Here is a 24057-nt window from a genome sequence, read left to right as displayed (position 1 = left end):
GTCCCCGGCCCTGGTTGGTCATGTGGGTGGCAGCCACTCGATGTGTCCCTTTCACATCAATGCCGCCCCCCCCCCCCACTCTATCTGAACAAAACATGGAAAAATGCCTTGGGTGAGGATTAAAAAAAAAAAAAAAAAGATACACTGATGTCAGAGATACATTTACAAGACAAAAATAAGGAGACTGAAAAATTATTAGCTGCAAAACAGTTGTTCTTTTTATCCTGCTTGATTTCATACAATAAATAAATTTTAAGTTAAAAAATATTGTGCTTAATGGTCACAGAACAAAACCTCCCAATAAGTTCCAATTTAATTGCAAACATAAACTATATCAGAAGAAAGTATAAATTTCAACCTTACTTTTCACCATATTCAAAATGACTTGCACAGGGGCCATATTTGTATTCGTAGACAAAACGCGGGATGTAATCAGATGTAATAGCAATTACGAACGCATTGGTGATCACAGCCAATATACCAATTCCTTCAAGAATTCCATACCAGATACCTAGTGGGAGAAAGATTAAAGATAGTGAATAAAATAAAATAAAAATAATCCCTCTCATCAATCTTATCTTGAAAAGAATATTTCATTTATGATGGAACCAGAGCTCTATTATTTAATTTTTGTGTATAGTATTTTACTACAGATAAAACAGCTACTGAATGCTTTTCCACAGAAGGAAGATCAACATCTATCTTGAAAGATTTGAAAATTGAACTAATTGTTAGGAATTGGATCATGTCTATAATAATTAGACATAGTACAGTTGCTTCAAAGACTAATTAGAACTTAATGAGGTAATAAAAATAACAAACAAAAATCTTCAAGTTCTACATCATTGTGTAAAGTCTAAAATATATGTGTTCCCTATGGATTTTCCCTTTATCTTTGTCAAGTACCTTTTTAAAGTAAAAATGCAAGAAAGTAAACCTAGTTTGGCATCAAGACCTGCATATCACCAGTTGACTACTTCTAAAGAGGACAACCTGGCATTGTAGAGACACACAAACCCAGCTTTTGAAATTGCATATAGTATCAATATGTCATTGATTATAGTCAAAACTATGTTTCAAATAGGATTAAACTTAGTTTTAAAATTGATATAAATGCTCAAAGTGCTAAAGGTGATTGGATAGCATGGAGCTTTCTCCTGGCATACGCTCCCCACTTCATTGTTTTTCAAAATATTTATAATGTATCTACATTGCATTGTAAAGAAAAAAGTAAAAATAAAAAAGATGTTAACATTTCCCTTGTCAGGAAGATCATAAGACCAAGAAATCAGAATGTCCTGGCTGGTGTGGCTCAATTGGTTGAGCATCATCCCACGCGCCAAGAGGTGGCTGGTTTCACTCCCATTCAGGACACTTGCCCAGGTTGTGGGCTCCATCCCCAGTAGAGGGCGTGCAGTAGGCAGCCAATAGATGTTTCTCTCTCGATGTTTCTATCTCTCTCCTTCCTTCATCTCTCTCTAAAATTAATAATTTTTTAATGTAATGTTTATTTTTACAAAAGTAATGTTATTCGGTCAAAAGAAAACAATAGCCAGGGAGAAAATATTTGATTTAAAAAATGGACAAATGATTATTATTTGTTATTAACATACAAAAGTATCCTAAAATTTTAATAAGGCAAAAAAAAAAAAAACCACAAAAAAGAGAAAAATGAGCAAAGAATCAAAATGAGCAATTTGATATAAAATGCAAATAACTCATATATATATTAAAAAGTTCCAGCCTGGCCTGTGTGGCTCAGTGGCTGAGCGTCAACCCATGCACCAAGAGATCACCAGTTGGATTCCCAGTAAAGGTGCATACCCAGGTTGTGGGCCAGATGCCCAGTGTGGAGACATGCAGGAGGCAGCCAATCGATGTTCTCTCTCATCGATGTTTCTATCTCTCTCTCCCTCTCCTTTCCTCTCTCTCTAAAGTCAATAAAGAAAAAATATTTTTTAAAAAAGAAGTTCCAATCACTAGTATTCAGAGAAATGTCCTTCAAAAGATAAGGTTTTAAAAAAATCCACCAGATTGTTGAAGATTTGAGTCTTATATCATCCAGTGCTATTTAGGAACTGAGGAAACAGAAACTATTTTATGTAGTTATTTGAAGTATGACTTGTTACAATGTTTGTGGTAATTATCTGATACCTTTTAACATTAAATTATAAATATATTTTAATTTAGTCATACTGTTTTTTTGGAATCTATACTTACAGATACATTGTACATATATATAGTTACATGGGTATGTGATATATAATACATATAATATTGATGTCTATATATTTATAACTACATTTATCTATAACAACATTTATATATATTTATTTTTGTTTATAGTTGGGAAATTAAATAAATGACTATAAAATTTATGTCATTCATTTTATGTATACTACTACTCTAAATGAATTACACTAACATGTTTTGAGCTGGAGTATGGTCACAAAGAAAAAAAAGTAGCACCCTATATATGTTCATAAATATATTTTTGAATACTTGTATGAACAAGAAAAACATTGACAAAGGATACATGTCTAATTGATTTCATTACTTCCATGAAGTAGACGGGAAAGGTAGAAAGGAGAGAGAATTATTATTCATTGTTTTTATATGTTTGTGTTGTCTGGTTTGAGGAAGACAATCTAGCAAAATTTAGAAAATGGCAATTTATGCATTAGAAAGTGCAATAAACACTAAAGCTAAAACTGGAGTTTTATTTTTTCTTCTTTAAATTGTCTTTTAGATTTTCTTTAATGTGCTTACATTATTTTAATAATAAAATCATAAGTATATCCTAATTAAATAATAGTAACTTAAAATAATAAATTTTAGTTGTTTCAATAAATGGGAAACCAAATTGAATGGCATTAAATCTCTAAAGATTAGTATATTTTAAAGAGACTTTGGTAGTTGTTGAATATGTAAATGAATAATATCAACTGAAAAAGTAACCTTAGCCACAAATTCTCAAAAAAAAAAAGAATAGATTTGCTTTTCCATTAGAATTTCTATTATAAAACTACAGTTTATAAAAACATTATGCCAAAAATAAGGAGTCAGATCAAGGAAACAAATGGGGATTCTAGTAATATACCTAAGTTTATATAAAATTTGGTATGAGAAAATAGAGATAAATTAAACAAGTTTAAAAGAGATGATTTATTAAATAGTTTTGGGAACATTGGCTATCCATTACAAAAAGAAGCTGGATCTCTATTTTAACTCTTTTATTAACAGCAAAGTCTAGATAGATCAACACTTTAAATAAAATCATAAAATTCCAACAAACAAAAGGCAAATAACACATACAGCTAAAATACAAAACAACGATGAAAACAATGGGTAAAATATCTTGAGTTCTAAAGGACCTTAAGAATAACAACTATAAGGGATATATATCAATTTTATTATATATATACTTTGAAATCTTATTCATGATAGAGTAAAAAACTAATAACGAGCATTGGAAAGTGTTTATAACATGTATGTCAAAGGTTAATATATTTAATATGAGAGAAAGATTGCCAAATCATATATAATGGTCAAAGGTTGTAAACATAATTCACAAAGAAAAGATACAAATGTATTTAATCTCATAGTTACAAAAATGCAGATAAATCTAACAGGTAATCATTTTTTCCTCCTCAGATTGTTGAGAAGGAAACAACAAAAAAACCTGATTACATCTGGAGTTGTGAAGGAAATGAGGAAATGGAGAAATGGGTATTTATTCACTTGTGGTGGGAGTATAAATTGGCACAATATTTCTAGAGAACATGTTAACAAATTAGCCAACACTTTGAATGTGCATGTTCTTCGACACAGGAGTTCTATTTTAGCAATGTACCTTGAGGAAATAATCAGACAAAGTGCGCATGAAGATGTCCACCTCATTGTTGTTTATGATGGCAAAAAATGAAGCAATCTGAACATCTCCAAACAGGACTGATTTTTTTTTGAAATGTCACACAACATATAGTGAAAATCTATGCACCAATCATAAGAATGAGGCACAGCTATATTTATTAACATGGAAAGATGCATATGAGATTCCTTGTAGTTGCAAAGTTTATGAAATAGAATGTTCAGTATGAACCTACCCTCAACTAAGTTAGTTTTCCTTCCTTCCTCCTCCCTCTCCCCCGTCCTTTCTCCCTCCCTCCTTTCTCTTTCTATTTTTCTTTCTTTCATAAAGACCATTCAGTTTTGCTAGGGCTGGAACAGAAACCCCCATGGTGTTAAATAAGATCTAGCTACCTCTTGGCCTTAGCGATGCCAAAACGACTTAATTCCCAAATCTTACCTATGTCAGTTGCTCGAGCTGGCAGAGGTCTCCGCCACTGGGTGACAAATTTGTATGCATCCAGCCTGATCTCAATGATATTGTTTAACAAAGCCAAAAGAGGGGCCAGAGGAAAAGCTGCTACAAATATGGTGGTGAACCCAAACTGCAAAACTGAACGGGGAGAACATTAGGAAATGAGTAATATAAACAGGATCATTTATTCAATGTTAAATAATTTACATAAATTGCTCTTAAACTTTTCAACATCCTTACATGGTAAATATGTTTATCCCACTTTACATCTGAGAAAACGCAGATGTGTTCAGTAAACTGGCTAAAGGGTAGATAGCTAAAAAACGTTAAAACCTGCATTGAAACTCAGATCTCAAAAGACGAAAAGTCTATGTTCTCTTCACCTTTACACCACACAGCATGAAGGAGGAGTGAAGATAAAAGAAGACATCAGAGGAAGCCTTGAAAAACGCTTAACTCGCCCTGGCCAGTTTGGCTCAGCGGTTAGAGCGTCGGCCTGCGGTCCAGAGAGACCCGGGTTCGGTTCCCGCTAAGGGCACGCACCTCGGTTGCGGTTTGTCCCCGGCCCTGGTTGGTCCCCGGCCCTGGTTGGTCGTGCAGGTGGCAGCCACTCGATGTGTCCCTTCACATCGATGTTTCTCTCTCTCTCTTCCTCTCTCTCCCTCCCGCTCTAGCTGAACAAAAAATGGAAAAATGTCCTCGGGTGAGGATAAAAAAAAAAAAAAGAAAAACGCTTAACTCTAGAAGGGACCCAAGGCACCTAATCTTGTCCACTCTTTTTAGAAGAGAAAACTGAAGTCCAGAGAAAAAGCAAATGCCCAGGTAACACACAGTAATGGTTGGAGCAGGAATCTTTATTTTCTTAATAGAAGTAAGTGTGTTTCTCAAAGAAGCCAAGATTCAGGCCAGGTCTGTGCAGAGGTTTATTGTGAGAAAAAATTATTACTTTATTTGGGTGGAAGAGTAGATTTCTTAACATAGCAATGGGTTCTGCTTTATTTTGTTCCTTTAAAATATCTGCTCAGCCCTGGCCAGTTTTGCTTAGTGGTTAGAGCATAGGCCTGTGGACCAAAGAGCCATGGGCTCAATTCCAGTCAAGGGTATGTGCCTTGGTTTCAGTTTGATACCTGGCCCTGCACACACACACACACACACACACACACACACACATTTGCTCAAAAGCTAGGTGACTTACTATGAATTCTAATTTTGGTTAAATATTATGGCTGACAAACATTATGACAAAATGTGATAGACTTCCAAAGGCATTGCTTTAATATCTTCTCTGGTTCTGTTGAGATAAAGGTGCAGATGTATTTTAGAACACCTAGGTTAGAAAGAGAGGGCTTTCTCCTTTAATAAAAGCCTGTGTGAAATAGAAAAATAGCATCAGAAGGCCAAGTAGCTCTGCAGAAGGTTCTCTCCTTACCCATTTCTAAGTATTCATCCATCAGTCCGTGAATATTCATGGGCTGCAGATTCCAATCATTTTCCCACTGCGGTATAGACGCATCTTGTATTCCCCGCTTGATTTTATGTCGTGACCACCAGTTCTGGATCAACCTGCACCACGGAGCAGACAAAGGGCTTTTGAGCGCTTACTGAAGTATTTAGTGACCAATTTATAGTGTATGAACACCAACTACCCTGGGACTACACTATGCATTCCTGGGAACTGAAGATATTTGCATGGTCTCATCTTTCAAGTTTAGCATGGGAGAACAGACCTCAGCCTTACTGAATTCTCTGAGGCCCTATAAACACCTACATGTTTATCTAGGACTTAATCCCCCCTCCCCCAGTTAGATGCTTCCTGATATTGATTAGACAAACACCTGTTTCTGTGATTGCTTCCCATACCCTATCTATGTAAATACTGAAACTCCTCCATTGCCTGTTGTGATCGCATCTGAGCCCTTCATTTCTCATAACCCCAACTCTTCTGGACTGTGCTGCTGAACATGAGTAAAAGCAGGTTCCATATTACAAAAGTGAGACCTAGGTAGGGTTTCAAGACATGTAAGTTCCAGTCCCCACCCTGCAATGCATTAGGAGTGTGAATTTTAGCAAGTCATTCACCTCTCTGAGTTTATGAAGAGAAGGGTTTGAGCATCAGTGGTTACATTCTGTTACCATAGTGGACAATAATTTACCGGGAATGGATGTGTGTCTGAGTTGATTTCTCAGATTTGGGGAGAAAGTAACAACACTCTTCCCTAAGCCCAGGGGCAGCCTTAACATTATTTGACTCAGAATATATATAGTGGACTTTGGGTAATGAATTATTCTGTAATATGAAAATTATCTCTAGGATGATGTAACTGTCACGGGACTCAGTGAACATTACACAACTCTCAATTTCCATTAATAGTGGACCCAGAACTTTAGTGGGAGTTGGAAGAAACATGGACCAAAACGTCAGGAACGTGTGCCCAACGGAGGCTGCCTCGGGCCCCAGGAAGATAAAAACGGGAATGGAGGTTGGAGCTGAGGCAGGTCTGCTTGTTTCTTTTTATTTATTTCAGTGCTGCTTGCTTAAGATTTTATTCATAGATGAGAACTGTGGTTCAAACATTTAAAAATCATTGCTTAATGACTGGCCCAACCCTGCGAGATTTTCTTGAACAATGCCTTTGCCCATCTGTTGGACAATACCAACTGGGTGTCCCTTGCCATGGTACCCTTGGTATTTGATGTGAATAATCCAGGTTGATCTTGGACAAGGCCATGGTGACAATGTGCTGCCCAACGTGCATGGCATGGACAGACGTCCAGGATAATGATTACAATAGAATCATTCTAAATGCTATAACCACTATACCCTCTTGATGGTGCTTAGGAAGTACTGATAGCATGTCAGATCCGGAGCAAGGCTCTTAATAACAAACTTCTCAGGTATGTTTAAATGATATTCCCCAAACCCTACGTTTCAAAGAGACGGGCCAAGGAAGGCAGGGATATGAAGAATACGCTAGGCGCCCCAATCCTCCATTCCCTATTCTCTCTTCATTCAGAAGAGATTCATTTTACTCGGTTATAAATACTGAGGATCTGTATAAAAATCTCCTTACAACAGGGTTCTGCCATTTATTGAAGGTTAATGATCATTCAGTCATCTCAGTTAATCTTCACAAATCCCCTTTATACAAGTAAAAATAATAACATCTCTGCGAGGTCATAAGCTTCTTTAACAAGGGGCAGAGAAGAAATTTGAACAAGGTCTTGGTAATTTCATATCCATGCTCTAAGACTCCTTGGAACTTAATACAATACTTTATGGCAGATTTCAGGGTTAATGTCACCTCTCCAGCCCTAAGGTCTCTTCTGGGAAATGCCCTGATACATTTGTTGGCCCGCAGGGAGAAAGAATCAAGGTATAACTTAATGACTAATCCTAAACTATTTATATCGTGTGTCAACTAACCAGTTCTTCCCCCATAGTCAGGACATTCATCAGAATAGTTATGTTTTTAACCTTCATTAGGTTCCAAAGTTTCTGTACCAAATTGTTTAAAACATACTGTATTTTACTGTATTCTGCAGAAAATCTGTTTAATAAATAGAAAAGTAGAGATTCGGTGTCCTTCTGTGTCAGCATTTCACCAACAGTTAAAACTTATCTAAAGGGACAAAAGAGTGGTATTGATTTGATGTTATCACAATCAATCTTATTCTAATGATTTTTTTATGTGTGCATAACAGAGTACAAACCTCCTTCATCTGTACTTTATCTTTGTTTTATTCTTTTTCGGGGAGGGTGTGTGTGGAAATGGAGTCTTTATTACACAACAGTGGTCCTGGTCTTTTGATAGCCAAAATAAATCAGGAAGTTATTTTTCTCCTCAAGAACCTGTGCTATCAATAATGTTTTAGGAAAAACTAGTGTCTTAATGTGCTGAACAAGTACAAGTTACTTTCCATCTATCATTTCCTTTAGTCCTTACAACTGTTCTTGAGGTAATACCGCTGTTGACCCCCTTGTAGAAAGGTAAAACTGGAGGCTTGGGAAACATTTTTACTAACATACACACGGTCACATTTAGCGAGGAGCACAGCAAGAACGGAACCCTCACCTCTCTGCCAAGCCCAAATTCTTAAGAACTATTCTAACTACCTCTGCATTTGTAAGTATATATGAAGCAATTTAAAAAATAAAGTGCTCACGGGTATCCCAGCTCCATGAAGTTGTTCCATATTTGCTTCAGAAACATGATCACTCCCATCTGGAGGCAGAGGTCTATCAGACAGCCGCTGGGGTGACACTGAAGCAGAACAGAGCAGTGGTGACTCTCTCTTCCCGGCCAGGTCAACCCCCCCTGCAAAGCCAATTCTAAAGCCGGCCCCACTCTCTCAGTGTGTATTGAAAATAAAAACAATAAAGAAATACCATGGATGAGGACACTTGACAGGGGAGTTTTCAGGATTTATATGGGAATTTTACTGCAAATTCTAGCAGCGCTAATACCATATCTAACTTTTAATGAGCATTTACTACCTGCCAAGCTCTGTGTTAGGTCCTATCACCCGTAATGAACGTTCTGGAATACTACACATCTAGTAACAGTCAGGAGATAGACAAATAGTTCATTCTATGGCAAAATGTTTGTAACATATTATTTTAAAATAGCATTTTATGTCTGAAAAATTTAAATGTGTATAAAATTTGTGACGATTATACAGAGGGCCCCCGTATACCCCGCACCCAATTTCCTCCATTAGCCCTGACATTATCAAGGTGGATTTGTCGAAACTAAGATACCAACATTAGTGCATTGCTCTTAACTAAACTCTAGACTTTATTTAGATTTCACTTTTTCCATGTATGTCCTCTCCCCCCAGGGTACCCAGTACATTTATTTGTCATGTCTCCCCAGTCTCCTCTGATCTAGACAATTTCTTAGTTTTTCATATCCTTGAACATGTTAAGAACTGCTGGGCAAGTATCCTGTAGAACCCCACCCCACCCCCAGTCTGGGTTTTTCTTAGATTTCCACACATTTAGACTGGGGTTATGTGTTTTGGGGATGGAGGCAGATCACAGAGAGAAGAGTCATTTCATCCCATCCATCAGCAGCTACATGATATCCATATGACATCAACCGTCATCACTTGGTTGATGTAGTTTTTCACTACTGTAAAGTTACTCACGTTTTCTTTTCCTTATTCTTTCTTTATTTTATTTTATTTACTTTTTTATCCTCACCTGAGGACATTTTTCCATTTTTTGTTCATATAGAGTGGGAGGGAGAGAGAGGGAGGGGGAGAGAGAGAGAGAGAGAAACATCGACGTGACAAGGGACACATTGAGTGATTGCCACCTACACAACCCAACCAGGGCAGGGGACAAACTGTAACCGAGGTACGTGCCCTTAGCGGGAACCGAACTCAAGTCTCTCTGGACCGCAGGCCGACGCTCTAACCACTGAGCCAAACCGGCCAGGGCTCCTTATTCTTTCTTTAGAAGTAAGTCACTAAATCTAGCCCCTTTACAAGAGGGGGGCTGATGTTAAGTTCTATCTCCTGAGGGGGAGTATCTAAATATATCATAATGTATTTTAAGTGATAAAAGCGTGCCATGAAATAGTTTGTCAGTATGATACAAATTTTGCCTTCTCTCTGATCTTTTGTGTTTTTAGATGTTCAATAAAATTTAGCATTAGATGAGAGTGGGCGCATTCAGAATGATAGGACCATAACAAAACAGAAACTTACTCATAGATACAGAGAACAGACTGGCAGCTGTCAGAGGGGAAGGATGTTGGAGGGCTGGGGGAGGTGAGGGATTAAGCAAAAAACCAAAAACCAAACCAAACTGAACCAAAACAAAACCTCACAGACACAGACAACAGTATGGTGATTACCAGAAGGAAAGGGGGGGTGGAAGAGGGTAAAGGGGGCATAAATGGTGATGGAAGGAGACTTGACTTTGGGTGGTGAATACACCATATAATATACAGATGATTTATTATAGAATTGCACACTTGAAACTGATATATTTTAATTAACCAATGTCACCCAAATAAATTCACTAAAATTTAAAAAAAAAATTCTGCCTCTTAAAAAAAAGTTAGCATCAGAAACCCACACAAACAAAAATGTGATTACAATAAAAAAATGTAACCAATGTGTTTTGCTTGAAAACTGCACTATAGAAGACATTTGGGTAGAAAAACATGGGGTTGTTTCTTTGGAAATGGGCTCATGTCCTGCTCATAAAGATGATAGACTCTACAACTTTGATCCACAGTTTCTATTTCTATCAAATCAGTACCAGTGGGACTTCAAAGAGAACAAATAATTAGGACACGAAGAGCCTGATTTTCCGGTTTCAGCCCAGTAATTTAAAACTCCCCAATCTGAGCCAGAGAGGGTTTGCCAGTGGTCATTTTCATTGTGTGCAGAAGTCTCCACTCTCCCATCTAAGCACGCCCCTTCTTTCTAGGATTAATTTAGGACCCCTGAACTCGGCCACATGTATACGGTAAGTGGATAGGTAGAATGTCTGAGGAAGGATAACTAAGCTACAGAAACAGAGCACAGATCATAGCTGCAAACTGAAACTCTTAATTTCTGCAGTCTCAAAGAGGCAAATTAAGTTGTCCCAGGTCATGCAGTGTTGCATGTTGGTGTAGGAATAAAAGCCTTGGTCTCATTGTACCTTAATCCAATGCTTTCAAACAAAAATATTTTAATTACTGTTACAGAGAGAGAAAGGGAGAGGGAGAGAGAGAAAAAAACATAGATGTGAAAGAGAAACATTGATTGGTTGCCTCCTGCACTCACCCTGACCAGGGATCAAACCTGCAACCTGGGCATGTGCCCTGACCAGAACTGAACCAGCAACCTCCCTGTGCATGGAAAATGCTCGAGTAATTGAGCCACTCCTGCTAGGGCCCACTGCTCTTACACATGATGCTAAAGATGAATTCTATTTACTAATGTGTCTGCCTTGAGGGACTATTTTTGCAAAACATACTATGTGGGAAGGCAAAAAGGCTGTTATAGAACACTGACTGAATCACTCTCCACAACAGTAGGCCAAAGCGGTGTGCAGGAGAAATCAATGGGCCAGATTTCCCTGTTGCTCACAGGCGTGAGGTTCTTGTGGTATCTTCACTAAATGAATTTTCTGAGACTTGCTTTTGAGAATGAATGTATTTTATTTGCGTGGAGTTACATTCCTGGGGTTGTAAAGTCCCACGTCCCTAAATCTCCTTCTAGAAGACATGCAGTTATGGATTCAGCAAAGCTAGAAGCAGGGCCAGTGTTCAGAGTTTTCTTTCCAGGGTGGAGCTGGGTCTGGTGGAATATCAGGCAAAATCCAGTCCATTAGTCCATTGCACGGGGTACAAATGGCTGTGGGCTCTGTGTGTGGGTAGAGGCTGTGGGAGCCCAGCAAGTCAGAAGTCTGGGCGGGCAGCAAGAGGGAGAGGAAGAGAAGGAGCCTTCCTTTGTTCCGGAGATTAAATATTCAGCTCTCACTCCTTTGTAGTAGCCATGCCAATCCTGGCCAATTACCTGTTTCTAGGCATGATTGACAGGTAAGCATCTTCCCACATCCCCCATCCTTACTGGGTATGTGTCTACACTGCCTTTTCCAGGGCTTCCCCCATCGATCTGTGGGGAATAGACCTGGAGAGTAATTTGCAGCTTGCCAGCAAAGCTGCATAGATGGCATGCCTACATTATCTAATCGACTCTGCTCCTTTCCTGTTAAATAATAACCAGATTATTACAATGGTATCAGTGGGAAGAGTCGGTGACAGACCATTTATAACTTTGTTGAATTGATCCCACAGTTTTTGTGGGTTTACTTCCCTCATATAATGATTCCCTTGAGCTAGATCTAGTCCTCCATACTCAAAAATTCATTTGGTAAAAAGGCCTATACTTAAAATGAGTAAAAGGACACGAATGAGCATGCAGGAGACCCCGGCTTTTGTACCCAATGCACCACTCAGAGTCCTATGACCACGGACAACCCAAGGCTGCTGCCTCCGAATATTTTTCTCATTTGCTCCTCATGAGGACCTGGTGAGATGGGTGTTGGCGTCTCCACTGTGTAGACGATGAAGCTAAGTAGCAGACAGGACCATCAGACTCCAATACCCATGTTCCTTTCACCTCACCCACTGTCGTATGTGTATTCTAAATCCAGTTTGCATGTGTGTGCCAGCAATCATCCAGCAACTTCTCATGGAAATCGGTTTCCATTATGTTCCTGACTGGGCCTGTGCACTGTCTCATGGTGGCCGGTGGGCAGTGCTCAGGGCATGGACTCTGAAGCTAGGCTGCCTGGATCATACTGGTATCCAATGGATGACTTCATCAGTGTATAAATATGTTTCTGTAATTGGAGGCAAATCACATACCTTCGCTAATCTTCTGTTTCTTTATAAAATGAGTGTAATGATAGAATTTTTGTGAGAATTAAATGCATTAATACATGTAGAACTCTTAGAAACGATTGTTGGAATGTGCTGACATATAGTAAGTCCTCATTAAAAATTAGCTACAATTAACATGTTATGTAGATTTACATAACATCTTATGTGAGGTATTATATAGTGCAGGATGAGGGAAGTCTAGTATAGGTGCTCATAAATGTTCCAGATTGTAGTACAGTACCTTTTCTCTGTCTTTATAATGGCTACCATTATTTGTGCCAGGGATTTTACATACATGATCCAGTTTAATCCACGTATCACCAATACTACTAAAATAGCCATTCATATCAGATTTTACAAAAGAAAAAAACTGAGACTTAGAGTTAAGGTCATGCATTTTGATGGGACAGAACTAGATGTAGACTATCAGACTTGAGAGATGAAATATTTGTTAGACATCATGGTTATGCTTTTTCTTCAAGCCTATTAACATCAAAGAAAGCAAAAGGGCTAGGTCATCGGTACCCCGTATTACCCAGCAGAGGCCTAGATTCGAGTATGTATCAATAAATGCTTGTTGTATGGTTGAATTCAGAGGGTCGATTCTTATCTTCCATTATGTATACTTTTTATATCTACACTTCTAGGATTTTTAGGATCTATCACAAACTCACATTTTTTATTTCACTGATTTAAAAAAAATAATCCTTTGTCAAAAAACATGATGTCTATCTGTGTCCTATATATTGTGGAAAATGTCTAGGATGGTTATAAAACATTTTTGCCTGACACCAGTATTATAATTATTTCCTTGGGATTTCCAAAGAAGAATCGTGATTTCCAATAATTTAACAAGAATATCCAATTAAACAAAATTATTGGTGGCATTAATATGTAGATCTGCCTGTAGCCACTCCATTCCCCACACTACCCTTGCTAACTTCAGCTGGACACTCATGGAAAAAAGTAAGCACTGGTTCCCAGATTGGGTAGATGAAAAGCCTTTTAGCAGATTTAGTCATTATTTTGAGCTATAAAAAAACCCTGCAGATTCGATTTAGAGATTTCCTGAAGACCTGGGATTTTTGAATGGCCTTATCTATCTTTGGCCAACAGAATAATAATACCTGGGTAGGTATGAAGACAAAGCATTGATAAATATCAACTATAAATTATTGTGCACCTACCGCAGGCCATGGATTGTTTGAATTGTGTTATGCAAATTATTTATGTATAAACAGCTTTGCAACTGAAGAATTACTATTGCCAGTATACAGATGAGAAAGATATTCAAAGAAGTTCAATTAAGGGCAAAGCATTAATAAGTAGCAAGGTTAGATATGAGCCCAGTTTTCTATAATATAAAGCATATGTTCTCAGAAAGTCTTAGGCTTTCTCTATGTAATCTCTGCAGCATGCCTTACCTTCTCTCTCCCTCCTCCCGCCCTCCCACAGTAATTGGCCCATATCCATGCATATCCCCACACCCACCCTCACAAGGTTACTTACTTCCTCCAGTCTCCATCGGTTAAAAAGTTTATTGTAATTTCCTGGGTGGCCTACAAATCTGTAAAAAGCAATTTCAGTTCATTAGCATTTATGTGGGTTGACTGAAGAACATCGACGGCATCACAGGGGCATGTGTGGGTAGACATAAATGTCCACTGGTGCAGCTTGTTCCTAAATAGTTGACTAAGGCCAAGCTGACACATCAAAGTGCTCGACATACAAAGAAAAAACTGGCGTGTGAATTCAATGCCAACAGGTTGAGAAAATACAGACAAACCAACTGGATGAATTTTTCCACTTTCACCTGCAGTTTTAATGTCTGGTTGACCTAGTTAAAGAATATTAACGTAATGTGCTAAATAACTTAATTTAAAATGGTTCTCACTTCAGTCTGTTTTCCATGGCACTGGCTGGAGTGTCAATCATATGGCAAATCAGAACCATAGTCTAATATGCTTTGTTTCCATATTTTGCAGCCAAAATAGGGGAAAAAAATGTTAACATGATAGGTAGAAGAAGTTTCTACACTAAGGAACTGTAACCTAGGAGTATACAAAAGTTATTTTACTTATTAAAACTATTACCTATGACTGGATAGTCATAATTCAACCCATGTCTGGCATATAGGGTTTATTCTTTTATGCCAACCTTAATCGGCAATGGCAAGTACTACACTGAAATCTTTCCATTGAAAACATGTGAAGACGGATTAGCCCAGATTTCCAAGGCTGGGGATAAGAAAGTGTCACCTTTGTTAACAAATTGGAAATGGAGCTGTTGACAATCTTTTTCACTCTATAAAGATGATGTGTATAAAGCTGACTTACCTCCCCAAAAAGAAGGCGATATAGAAGATAGAACTGTTTAAATTGACAAACTGGAAGAGGAACATCTTCAGGGCAAAACTGTTCTCCCATTCAGATTCTGTCCGAGGGTATTCTAAAGGGAACACAGGGTGTGTTTACACAGATGAGGTGAATGACAAGAAATGCAGGTACAGAAGCTACGGCCCATGTTCAAGTTCTGGTTGAGTCATTTACTAGTTCTGCGAAGCACTCAGTAAAATGCCGGTGCACCATGAGTGATAACATCTGCCGTACAGACTGGCGAAAAGATCCAATGAGATAATCTGCAGACTCTCCCCACAGCTACGGAAATACGATGCCTGCTATTAACATACAAAGGTGTCCAGGATTCTCTCTGTTATCATCATTTAGAAGTAACCATAAGTATTAAATCAGTCTTTCACCCTATGTGGCTATATCTCAATACAGGGACCTAAATTGTCCAGAGTCCTGTGAAGGATGGATATTTCATGTGCAGACTTAAGTGAAATGGTGAAGAGGAAAAATGCTACAGCTGTCAGAAGAGCTGAGTTCTTATCTCAGCTTTACACCCAACTGCTGGTAATCCCAGGCAGGTCACTTCACATCTTCTGCAATAAGTTTTATCACCTATGAAATGAGGGATTTAGATGAGATGATTTCAAGAATGCTGTCAACTCTCGTATGGTATATGGACCCTGAAAACAAAACGAAACGATAGAAAACAAAACAAAATGATAGAAAACAAAACAAAACGATAGAAAACAAAAAACAATGAGACGAGAGAGATCTGATGAAGATGGCAGCATGAACTGCAGCCTCTGCTCCTACCCAGTATCCAAACAAATGACAGAAAAAATATATAAGTACATCTAAAATATTGTAATATAATTGAAGAATTTAAGAAAGGTAGAAAATTAGATGGGATCTAATTTAAGAAAAAATTAGGCCAAAATATAGGTAGGAGCCAATCAGAGAAAAAAGAGGGAATGGGTCCGAGGGAAATTCAAGCCCAAAGGGGTGTAGGTTCCAGAAATAGGAGGGTCTGTGGGGCATCCACAGAGTGACTGGTTGGTGGGCACCAGCGAGACTACTCAGGAGAGCCCACATTTACCCCCAGGAGTACGTGGGTACTCCCAGTACTTAGCACTGAGAAGTGTTCTGAACCCCAAATCACTTTCTTAGATTTGATGCCATCCTGGGTATAAAGTACTTGAAAAGAAAATGAATATAGGTAATCAGAGTAGAAGAATGCTTTGGGACAACCTCGTTCAAGTGCTTCATTACCCAGCTGAAGATACTTTAGCTCAGACCAATGAAACATTGGTCCCATTTATTGAGCACTTGTCATGTGTCAGGCAGCCAACCTACAACAGTGATGAAAGAGGAACTATTATCGTTCTAATTTTCCCAATGAGGAAACTGAGACACAAAAAGAAGAGGAGGAGCAGCGAGCAGAGAAAAAGGAGGAGGAGGAGGAGGACGGGAAATAGGGAGAGGAGAAGACTTGCTCACAGTTACATAATGTCCAAGTGATACAGTCATTTAGCTCCAGAGCACGAACTAGGGCCCATCTGTCTCCTCTATACAATGTTCCTTCTATTGTCACTTGTCCTCGCAACTACAATACAGGAGAAGGGATACATACAGTGGAGTGATATAGGTACTCTACCATACTCAAGTGGAGTCTGCCGTATCTGCATTTACACTCTCTTTATTTAATTACCTTGTTTTCTAATCCATAAAATAAGGATCCTACTGTCACAGAACTGTGATTACAGTGAAACAAAATGACGAATGAGAAATGTTTAGAGCAGGGCCGGGGATCTGGTGAGTTCCCAAACAAGGAAAGATCTGCTCAAACAGCTCTGTAATGAACATTTTGTCCCCCAAACTGGGGACCAAACATGAAGTTAAAAATATAGGGGAAAAAATACATTTTCTGACATATAAATTTCTCAAGAAATTTACTTTCCAGGGAGCAAGACAGAGAATTAAGCCAAGACAGATGGCAACAAAGGACCCCAAAATATCCAACCGAGAAAGCAAAGGACCCCCCAGGGTGCTGGTGAACGCTGGTGGGGGGCGGCTGACCACAGCCTGGAGGGGAACCCCTGACACTGGCGTGGACAGTACGCTCAGGGAGGGTAACTCTAAGAAGAAAATAAAATGAGTAGAAAACTTGATATTTTTTAATGTATTTCTAGAGAACTTGGAGTTGAGGCAGAAAGTTTGGAATAAATGTAGAAAATTAAGCGAAATGTGCTTCATGAAAATAGAAAAGTTGTATAAGAGAGGAAACGATGACAGTACACACCAGGCCTTTCATAGGAAAATGGTTACATAGACACCATGAGGTGAACATTAATTACTAATTTGGCTAAAAATGCTGCTATCCCTCCCGTGGGAGGAGCAGAAGTAACGGTTGTGTATCCTGGTGCTGGATCGGGAAGTGTGTGAAGACAGGACAAGGCAGGGAACATTATGACCCGAGCTGTCTTTGTCATGGGAAACAATAGCTTCCTGAAGCTCAGAAATCCAAGAACGGCCGTAGAAGCATGTCATTTAGAAACAGGGTAGGAAATACAAAGGAAACTGATAACGCGTAGTGTCTTGGGGACATAGGAAATAAGAATGGGTAATGTGGCAAAGGACAGGTTTTCATGATAAATCTCTTAATACTCCTTTGCCTTTTGAATTGTGTACATGCAGTAAAATACTTTGAAAAATAATTTTGGGGTTGAGGGAGAACAAAAAACTGAGAAGGTAGGGAAAAAAGCACTCCAGTGTAGGAAGAACAAGGTCTGCTGGCTTTGGTAAGGAGATTTTGTAACTACATACATTGACTCTCTATAGTTATGCGATGTAGGCCAACATGTCATGCCACTTCATTCATTTTTATCGACAATTATATAACTGAAATTGATATAAAAAATACTAAAGTATATAAAGCAACTAGAGATTGATAGGCCCATAGAAAGTATTCTCTTACTAAGGACTGAGGTAAAAACAATAGACTTACCTAAATTAGTGAGAAGGTAAGCAATTTTCTCATAAGCCTGTAATAAGAGAACAATAGTTACTATTATTGTTTTCTTTAGAAAAGGCTGTTATTTACAATAGTTACTATTATTGTTTTCTTTAGAAAAGCCTGTTATTTACCTAGTTAAAGAAACATCTAAAGTGTATTCTAGCCCAGGCCAGTTTGGCTCAGCGGTTAGAGCGTTGGCCTGCGGTCCGGAGAGACCCGGGTTTGGTTCCCGCTAAGGGCACGTACCTTGGTTGCAGTTTGTCCCCAGCCCTGGTTGGGTCGTGTGGGTGGCAGCCACTCGATGTGTCGCTTTCACGTCGATGTTTCTCCCTCTCTCCCTCCCACTCTATCTGAACAAAATATGGAAAAATGTCCTTGGGTGAGGATAAAAAAAATAAATAAATAAAGTGTATTCTACAAAGTAGCTATATTTTTTTTTTTATTAAAATTGTTTTTTCTTTATTGGTTTTAGAGAGAGGGGAAGGGAGAGGGAGAGTTAGAAACATCGATAAGAGAGAACATGGATCGGCCGCCTCCTGCATGCCCCCCACTGGTGATCAGGCCCACAGCCTGGGCATGTGCCCTGACCAGGAATCGAACTAGAGACCTCTTGGTGCATGAGTCAATGCTCAACCACTGAGCCACACCAGCCGGACAGTAGCTACATTTTTAATTAAGTAGAAATATGTTTTTAAGCTTACTATGTAGTACTTTATACATACACACAATGCATGTAATAGAAACGTGTTGTACAGGTTCGTATATAAACAGTCACATTCTATAATAACAAAGTTTTTTTTGGTAGCTATCTTTACTTCCATGTTATAAATAAAGGAAATGAGAAAATCCCAAAAGTCACTTAACCAGTGATTGACCTGGGATCTAATTATCAAATTATATACACTTTTTTTTTACTTACTACACTGTGGGACTAAGTGGAACTTGACTTCTTTAATACTGACAAAACATTTTCCAAACTATGGCAAAGACAGTGTGCAGATTGCATTTCTATAGAACAGAAATGGTCTGGTAGTTATTTGAAACAAGATTCATTAAGTCAAATCTGTTGACTCCATAAGCAAGCAAGGCATGTGCACAATAGATTTTTAGAACATTTTTCATCTGCCACCTTCTCCCTGCCCCGACATGCTCTGTCCATGACTCATGCAGACTCGAGGAAAGAAAACATATTTTATAATATTCCAAGTAAATATAGTTGGGGAAATATATTTGCTACAGACAGAAGGGTGATATGTGTTTGTGGGTATATAAGTGTGCATGTAAATATTCCCACATAAGCCTATAATTCTACAAAGTATTCCTTAGGTTTCAATGACCCTGCTTGTTGGCATGTAAAATTAAAAAGTAGGTATCTGGACACTTCAAAATATGTTCACTTCCCCTGCCTGTTCTTTCAGTAGAACTACTGTGATTATTTATCTTAGCCATGATTCAAACCTACCTTTTCCTAATATCTACAGTCTTATCTTGAGCCCTGGCCGGTGTGGTTCAGCGGTTAGAGTGTTGGCCTGCGGTCTGGAAAGACCCGGGTTCGGTACCCGCTAGGGTTGCAGTTTGTCCCCGGCCCTGGTTGGGTCGTGTGGGTGGCAGCCACTCGATGTGTCCCTTTCACATCGATGTTTCTCTCTCTCTTTCCCTCCCACTCTATCTGAACAAAATATCGAAAAGTGTCCTCGGGTGAGGATAAATAAATAAAGTGTTATCTTGACACAGAAAGATTATACTGAGTACAACAGTGTCATTCTCTCTCTAGTGTAGGTGGGTTTTTTCTTTTCTTTTTTTTTAACTATACACACAGGTAAATTTTAGGACAAAATTAGCTTGAATTCATGAGTACAAAAGTTTTCCACATTGTAAAATATTCTTTTCCCTGCCCCATTTATCATGTCAGATGATTGCAGAAGGGTCCCCAAAAAGTATAAGATAGACTTGTCAATCAGTACATAGTATTTAAATGGTACTGTGCCTCTTGCACTGGTCTGAGTGCCCTCCCTGGGTTTGAAAGAAATTTTTTTTAAATATCTGCCATTCAGAGTGTTTGGCTAGTGCCAACAATATTATATATACCAACTATATGCATACACACACACACGCACACACATATACATATATATATATAATAGTATATATTACATATACTATTATTTAAGTTAGTCCTTACAACAATTTCATCAGATAGGCCTAATGATCCCCATTTCACAGAAGAAGAAAACAAGGGTTAGAATGTCAGGTACCTTGCCTGGGATAACACTACTAAGTAAGTAGCAAAGTCAGGATTTGCTAAGTGGCTCTCTGGTAACATCTATGCTCTGTCTTGTCATATAAACCATTTCAGGTTTTCATCCTAATACCTAACACACAGAACCTGTCTGCAACCTGGGACAGTGATGTCTGCAGCTGATGCGCCAAGGGATCACAGTGACGTCTGGAAGAATGTATAAATCACAAGAGATGTTCATCCACCTCTGGAAAGACTGCTCTTGGGAAGCTTTCTGGGGTACTTTGGAACCTGCATTGTCCAAGTCCCGGATGTTAGCCGACTGACACCAGCATGATGATGAGACACAGAATCAATCCCTGCAGAGTGACTCATCAACTCTCAAACCACCACCAAGTCCAGGAAGAACCGTACTATAAACACATCCAACTGTAAGGTGTATGATAGCAATCCCTTTGACAGGACAGGGTGTGTGTGTGTGTGTGTGTGTGTGTGTGTGTGAGAGAGAGAGAGAGAGAGAGAGAGAGAGAGAGACAGTGATAGAGAGAGAGAAGTGAAATGGATATGTATTTAGGGGAGGGGGAAATAAGGGGGTTCAGGGTTAACTGTTCTGGCCACTACATTTATATAGAGAGAATTATTCTACTTTCATGGAAACTCAATTCCAGTGGGCAGAGACAAGTGACAAACACATGTATTTGGTCGGGAGATAAACATTACGGTGGAAAAGTAAAGGCCGTGTGGACAGAAAGCACTGGTGGGCACAGCAGCCTACTTTGCAGAGTGGTCAGGGAAGCCTCTCTGGGTCGATGCATCTGAGCAGAGAGCTGCATGTAGTGAGGGAGGGAGCCAAGCAGAGATCTGTGCTGAGTTCCTTGGAGACACAGGAAGAGCAGGTGCAAATGCCCTGAGACAGGGATGCACTTGCTGTGTTTCACGAAAAGCATGGAAGTTAGAGGCACAGTAGTGGCAGCAGTAAAGGAGCAAAGTAAGAAGAGATGAGTTAGAGAGATCTCAGAGGGAAACAGCAGTGCAGGGCTTGGCAGGCCTGATAAGGATTTTCTAATTCACTTTAAGCTAACAAGTCATTATCTTTGCACAAATGCTTGGTTTTGGGGTGCTAGGCACAAATACGTTGGGGAAAATAAGAACGGCAAGGGCAGGGTTGGGAAGAGGCACAGAAGGAGCTCTGCCCCTGGTTTAGCATTTCGTTCCTGGGTCAGAGCCTCACCATCTAACCTTCGAGGTAAAAAGAAGCTTCAAACAGGCTTTCTCAGAATCAAAGGAGATTGCTTTTTCCCGGTGATGCACCTTTCTCAATTTATAGAAACTGTGGACACAGACATGAACAAACTAAATAAATACATTTTATAAAAAGCCAGACATTTTATTAAATGAGTCATTAGGCATTACCTTCTTTCTAGGTTAAGATGTGTGGTCCAATGCTTCGACCCACCCTACTCCATAATAACCTGTTTGCATTGTAATTGGTAACCAGGTGTTAAGGAAAGTTAGGTACATTTTGAGATTTTCAGTAATCAAGCCATGAAAGAAACAGGAAAGTATGCTCTGGACTCTGGGGATGAAAATAGATCAATAACGTAAGAGAGTCCAGAACTAGCAGACTACTTACATTAGCCAAATGTATTTAGGGCTTGTTTTGTTTTTTAATTCTAGCGTACTCATTGCATCGTACATAGTCATCATACAAAGATTTTAAAAGGAGTTTATTCTTTTATTGACCATGTTGAAATGGTTTAGTTGGCTTAATCCCAGATATTTCAAACTACGAGAGTACTTCTGCTGTGAGATTTCTTGTTTTCTTTTTTTCTTGAAACCTACACATTAATCATGAGACCAATTAGGGTATAATTGACAAGCAACAAGTATATACACTTTGGAATAATTCCACGTTTTAAATTTTCATTAAAATCTTCTTGGAAATACTTTCTGATACGGCAGTAACATTTGTGTGATAGTAACTATGCTACCCTTAAACAGCACAACATTTTCAGAAGTAGCAAAATAAAGAAGAAAAATGATGGAATTAATGAAAAGCAACCGTGGTTTTAAATTCTGGCTTTGTAGGATTTTAGTTATATGCCTAATAAAGGAATGTTTAAAATAATAAATTTTGATTATTAAGTTATTTCCAATCATCTTTGGAAATGTGATGTCAGACCTTGGCTATACATCAAAATTACCTAAGATTCCTTGAATTATTGATTTCTGAATGCTATTTTAGGGACTGAATGAATCGAAATCACTTGTATTTTTTAATGTATTTTATTTAAAATATAGATTGCCTAGCTCCACCAAGGAAACCCTGAATGGAACTTGGGATCTGTAGTTTGGTAAGTGATTGGTGATTTTAAGCATAGCAAGAACAGAAAAACAATCATCAAGCTACTTTTATGATCTTTAAGATGAACTTGTATTTCCTGGCCATTTGGGTCAGCAGTTGGAGCATTGGCCTGTGGACCAGAGAGTCCCAGGTTTGGTTCCCGCTAGGGGCACATACCAAAAAAAAAAAAAAAAAAAAAAAAGATGAACTTGTAATTGAAATTTGATGATCGTAGCCCCTATTTTTCTCCCAATTTGAATATTTACCTAGGGATACCATGACAAATCTGTTTTTAAAGCTTAAAAGAATATATATTCTTTGATTATAGTTTGAATGAAAATAACAAGTGCTACAAACTTGGAAGACACTGAAAATGTAATTTCAGTAACAATTTTGAATGCATGCAATATCCAAGATGCTGGGGTCTTTGGTGAATAAAATAATTAAAATGTAAAGGCCGTAGGCAAAGACCTGGAGAAACAACGATGAGGAAGCTACAGCCCCTGCTCATAAGGAGGGACCCCCTGACTGTGGCAGACAGTATTCACAAGAGGGATTATTTCAATCCACCAGGAGACTCTGATAAGGAGGGAGAACAGGCATGTCCACGCTTCTTGTGAGGAGAATGTACACCACGAAGAGATGATTCAATTGTACATATGGGATTGAAAGAAAGCTTTATGGAGGAAGTGATCCTCAACTGGAACTTTCAAAGGTGAAGAGATATTCTTCAAGGAGACAAAAGGAAAAAACAGCGGATAGAAGAAACATTGTGAGCTAAGAGACAGGACTGTGAAACGGCAGGATGCCAGGCAGCAAGCAGGGTGGTTCTGTGGCTGCAGCGTAGCCTGGGACAGGGAGGGAGAGGCCCCACTTCAGACAAGAAGGTAAAGGCTGTAAATAATGGAGGGCTTCCTCGCGCACCACGAAAATGAATTTAGAATTTATGTCAGAGGCAATGGGGCCCGTGGAGCAGCTGCAAGTACAAAATAAAATGACCAGATTTGCCATTCAGAAAGATCCATCCAAACGGCAGTGTGCTAGGAGAAAGAGTTGGAAAGTGGACACAGGAGGACTAACCAGCTATGTGGCTGCTGCACCAGTCCAAGCTAGCAGTGACCCAAGAAGCAGTGAGGATAGTGAGCAGGGAATAGGTAAGAGAAACGCTACAGAAGCAAAATTTACCACCGTCACTGATAAGATGAAGGAGACAAAAGAAATGCATGAAGAATGACGTAAGGTTTCGGGCAGTGGACGTTAAACAGCGAACGTTCATTATTTTTAAAGATTCTCTTGATTTAAACTATTTTGCCATGCCCACATGTTGTAATACAGTGATACCTCGGTCCTCGAACGCCTCGGTTTTCGACCAAATCGGGATTCGAGAAACTTTTGTCTC

The 24057-nt window shown here is 38.9% G+C and overlaps 1 protein-coding gene across 1 annotated transcript in view; it reads right to left on the bottom strand.

Moving 5' to 3' along the window:
* The window catches only part of ANO3 (anoctamin 3), a 108602-nt gene that overhangs the window by 4319 nt on the left and 80226 nt on the right, over positions 1 to 24057 (bottom strand). The window contains exons 14-20 of the mRNA XM_036259058.1: positions 18067 to 18103; positions 15048 to 15159; positions 14221 to 14278; positions 8489 to 8586; positions 5754 to 5887; positions 4310 to 4462; positions 364 to 511 (exon numbers count right to left, since the gene is read on the bottom strand). Coding sequence (XP_036114951.1) covers positions 364 to 511; positions 4310 to 4462; positions 5754 to 5887; positions 8489 to 8586; positions 14221 to 14278; positions 15048 to 15159; positions 18067 to 18103 — 740 coding nt within the window. The remainder of the gene's footprint in view (positions 1 to 363; positions 512 to 4309; positions 4463 to 5753; positions 5888 to 8488; positions 8587 to 14220; positions 14279 to 15047; positions 15160 to 18066; positions 18104 to 24057) is intronic.

The sequence above is a fragment of the Molossus molossus genome, unplaced genomic scaffold (genome assembly GCF_014108415.1).
Source record: "Molossus molossus isolate mMolMol1 unplaced genomic scaffold, mMolMol1.p scaffold_m16_p_13, whole genome shotgun sequence".
NCBI lineage: Eukaryota > Metazoa > Chordata > Mammalia > Chiroptera > Molossidae > Molossus > Molossus molossus.
This window is presented reverse-complemented; position numbering and strand designations above follow the sequence as displayed.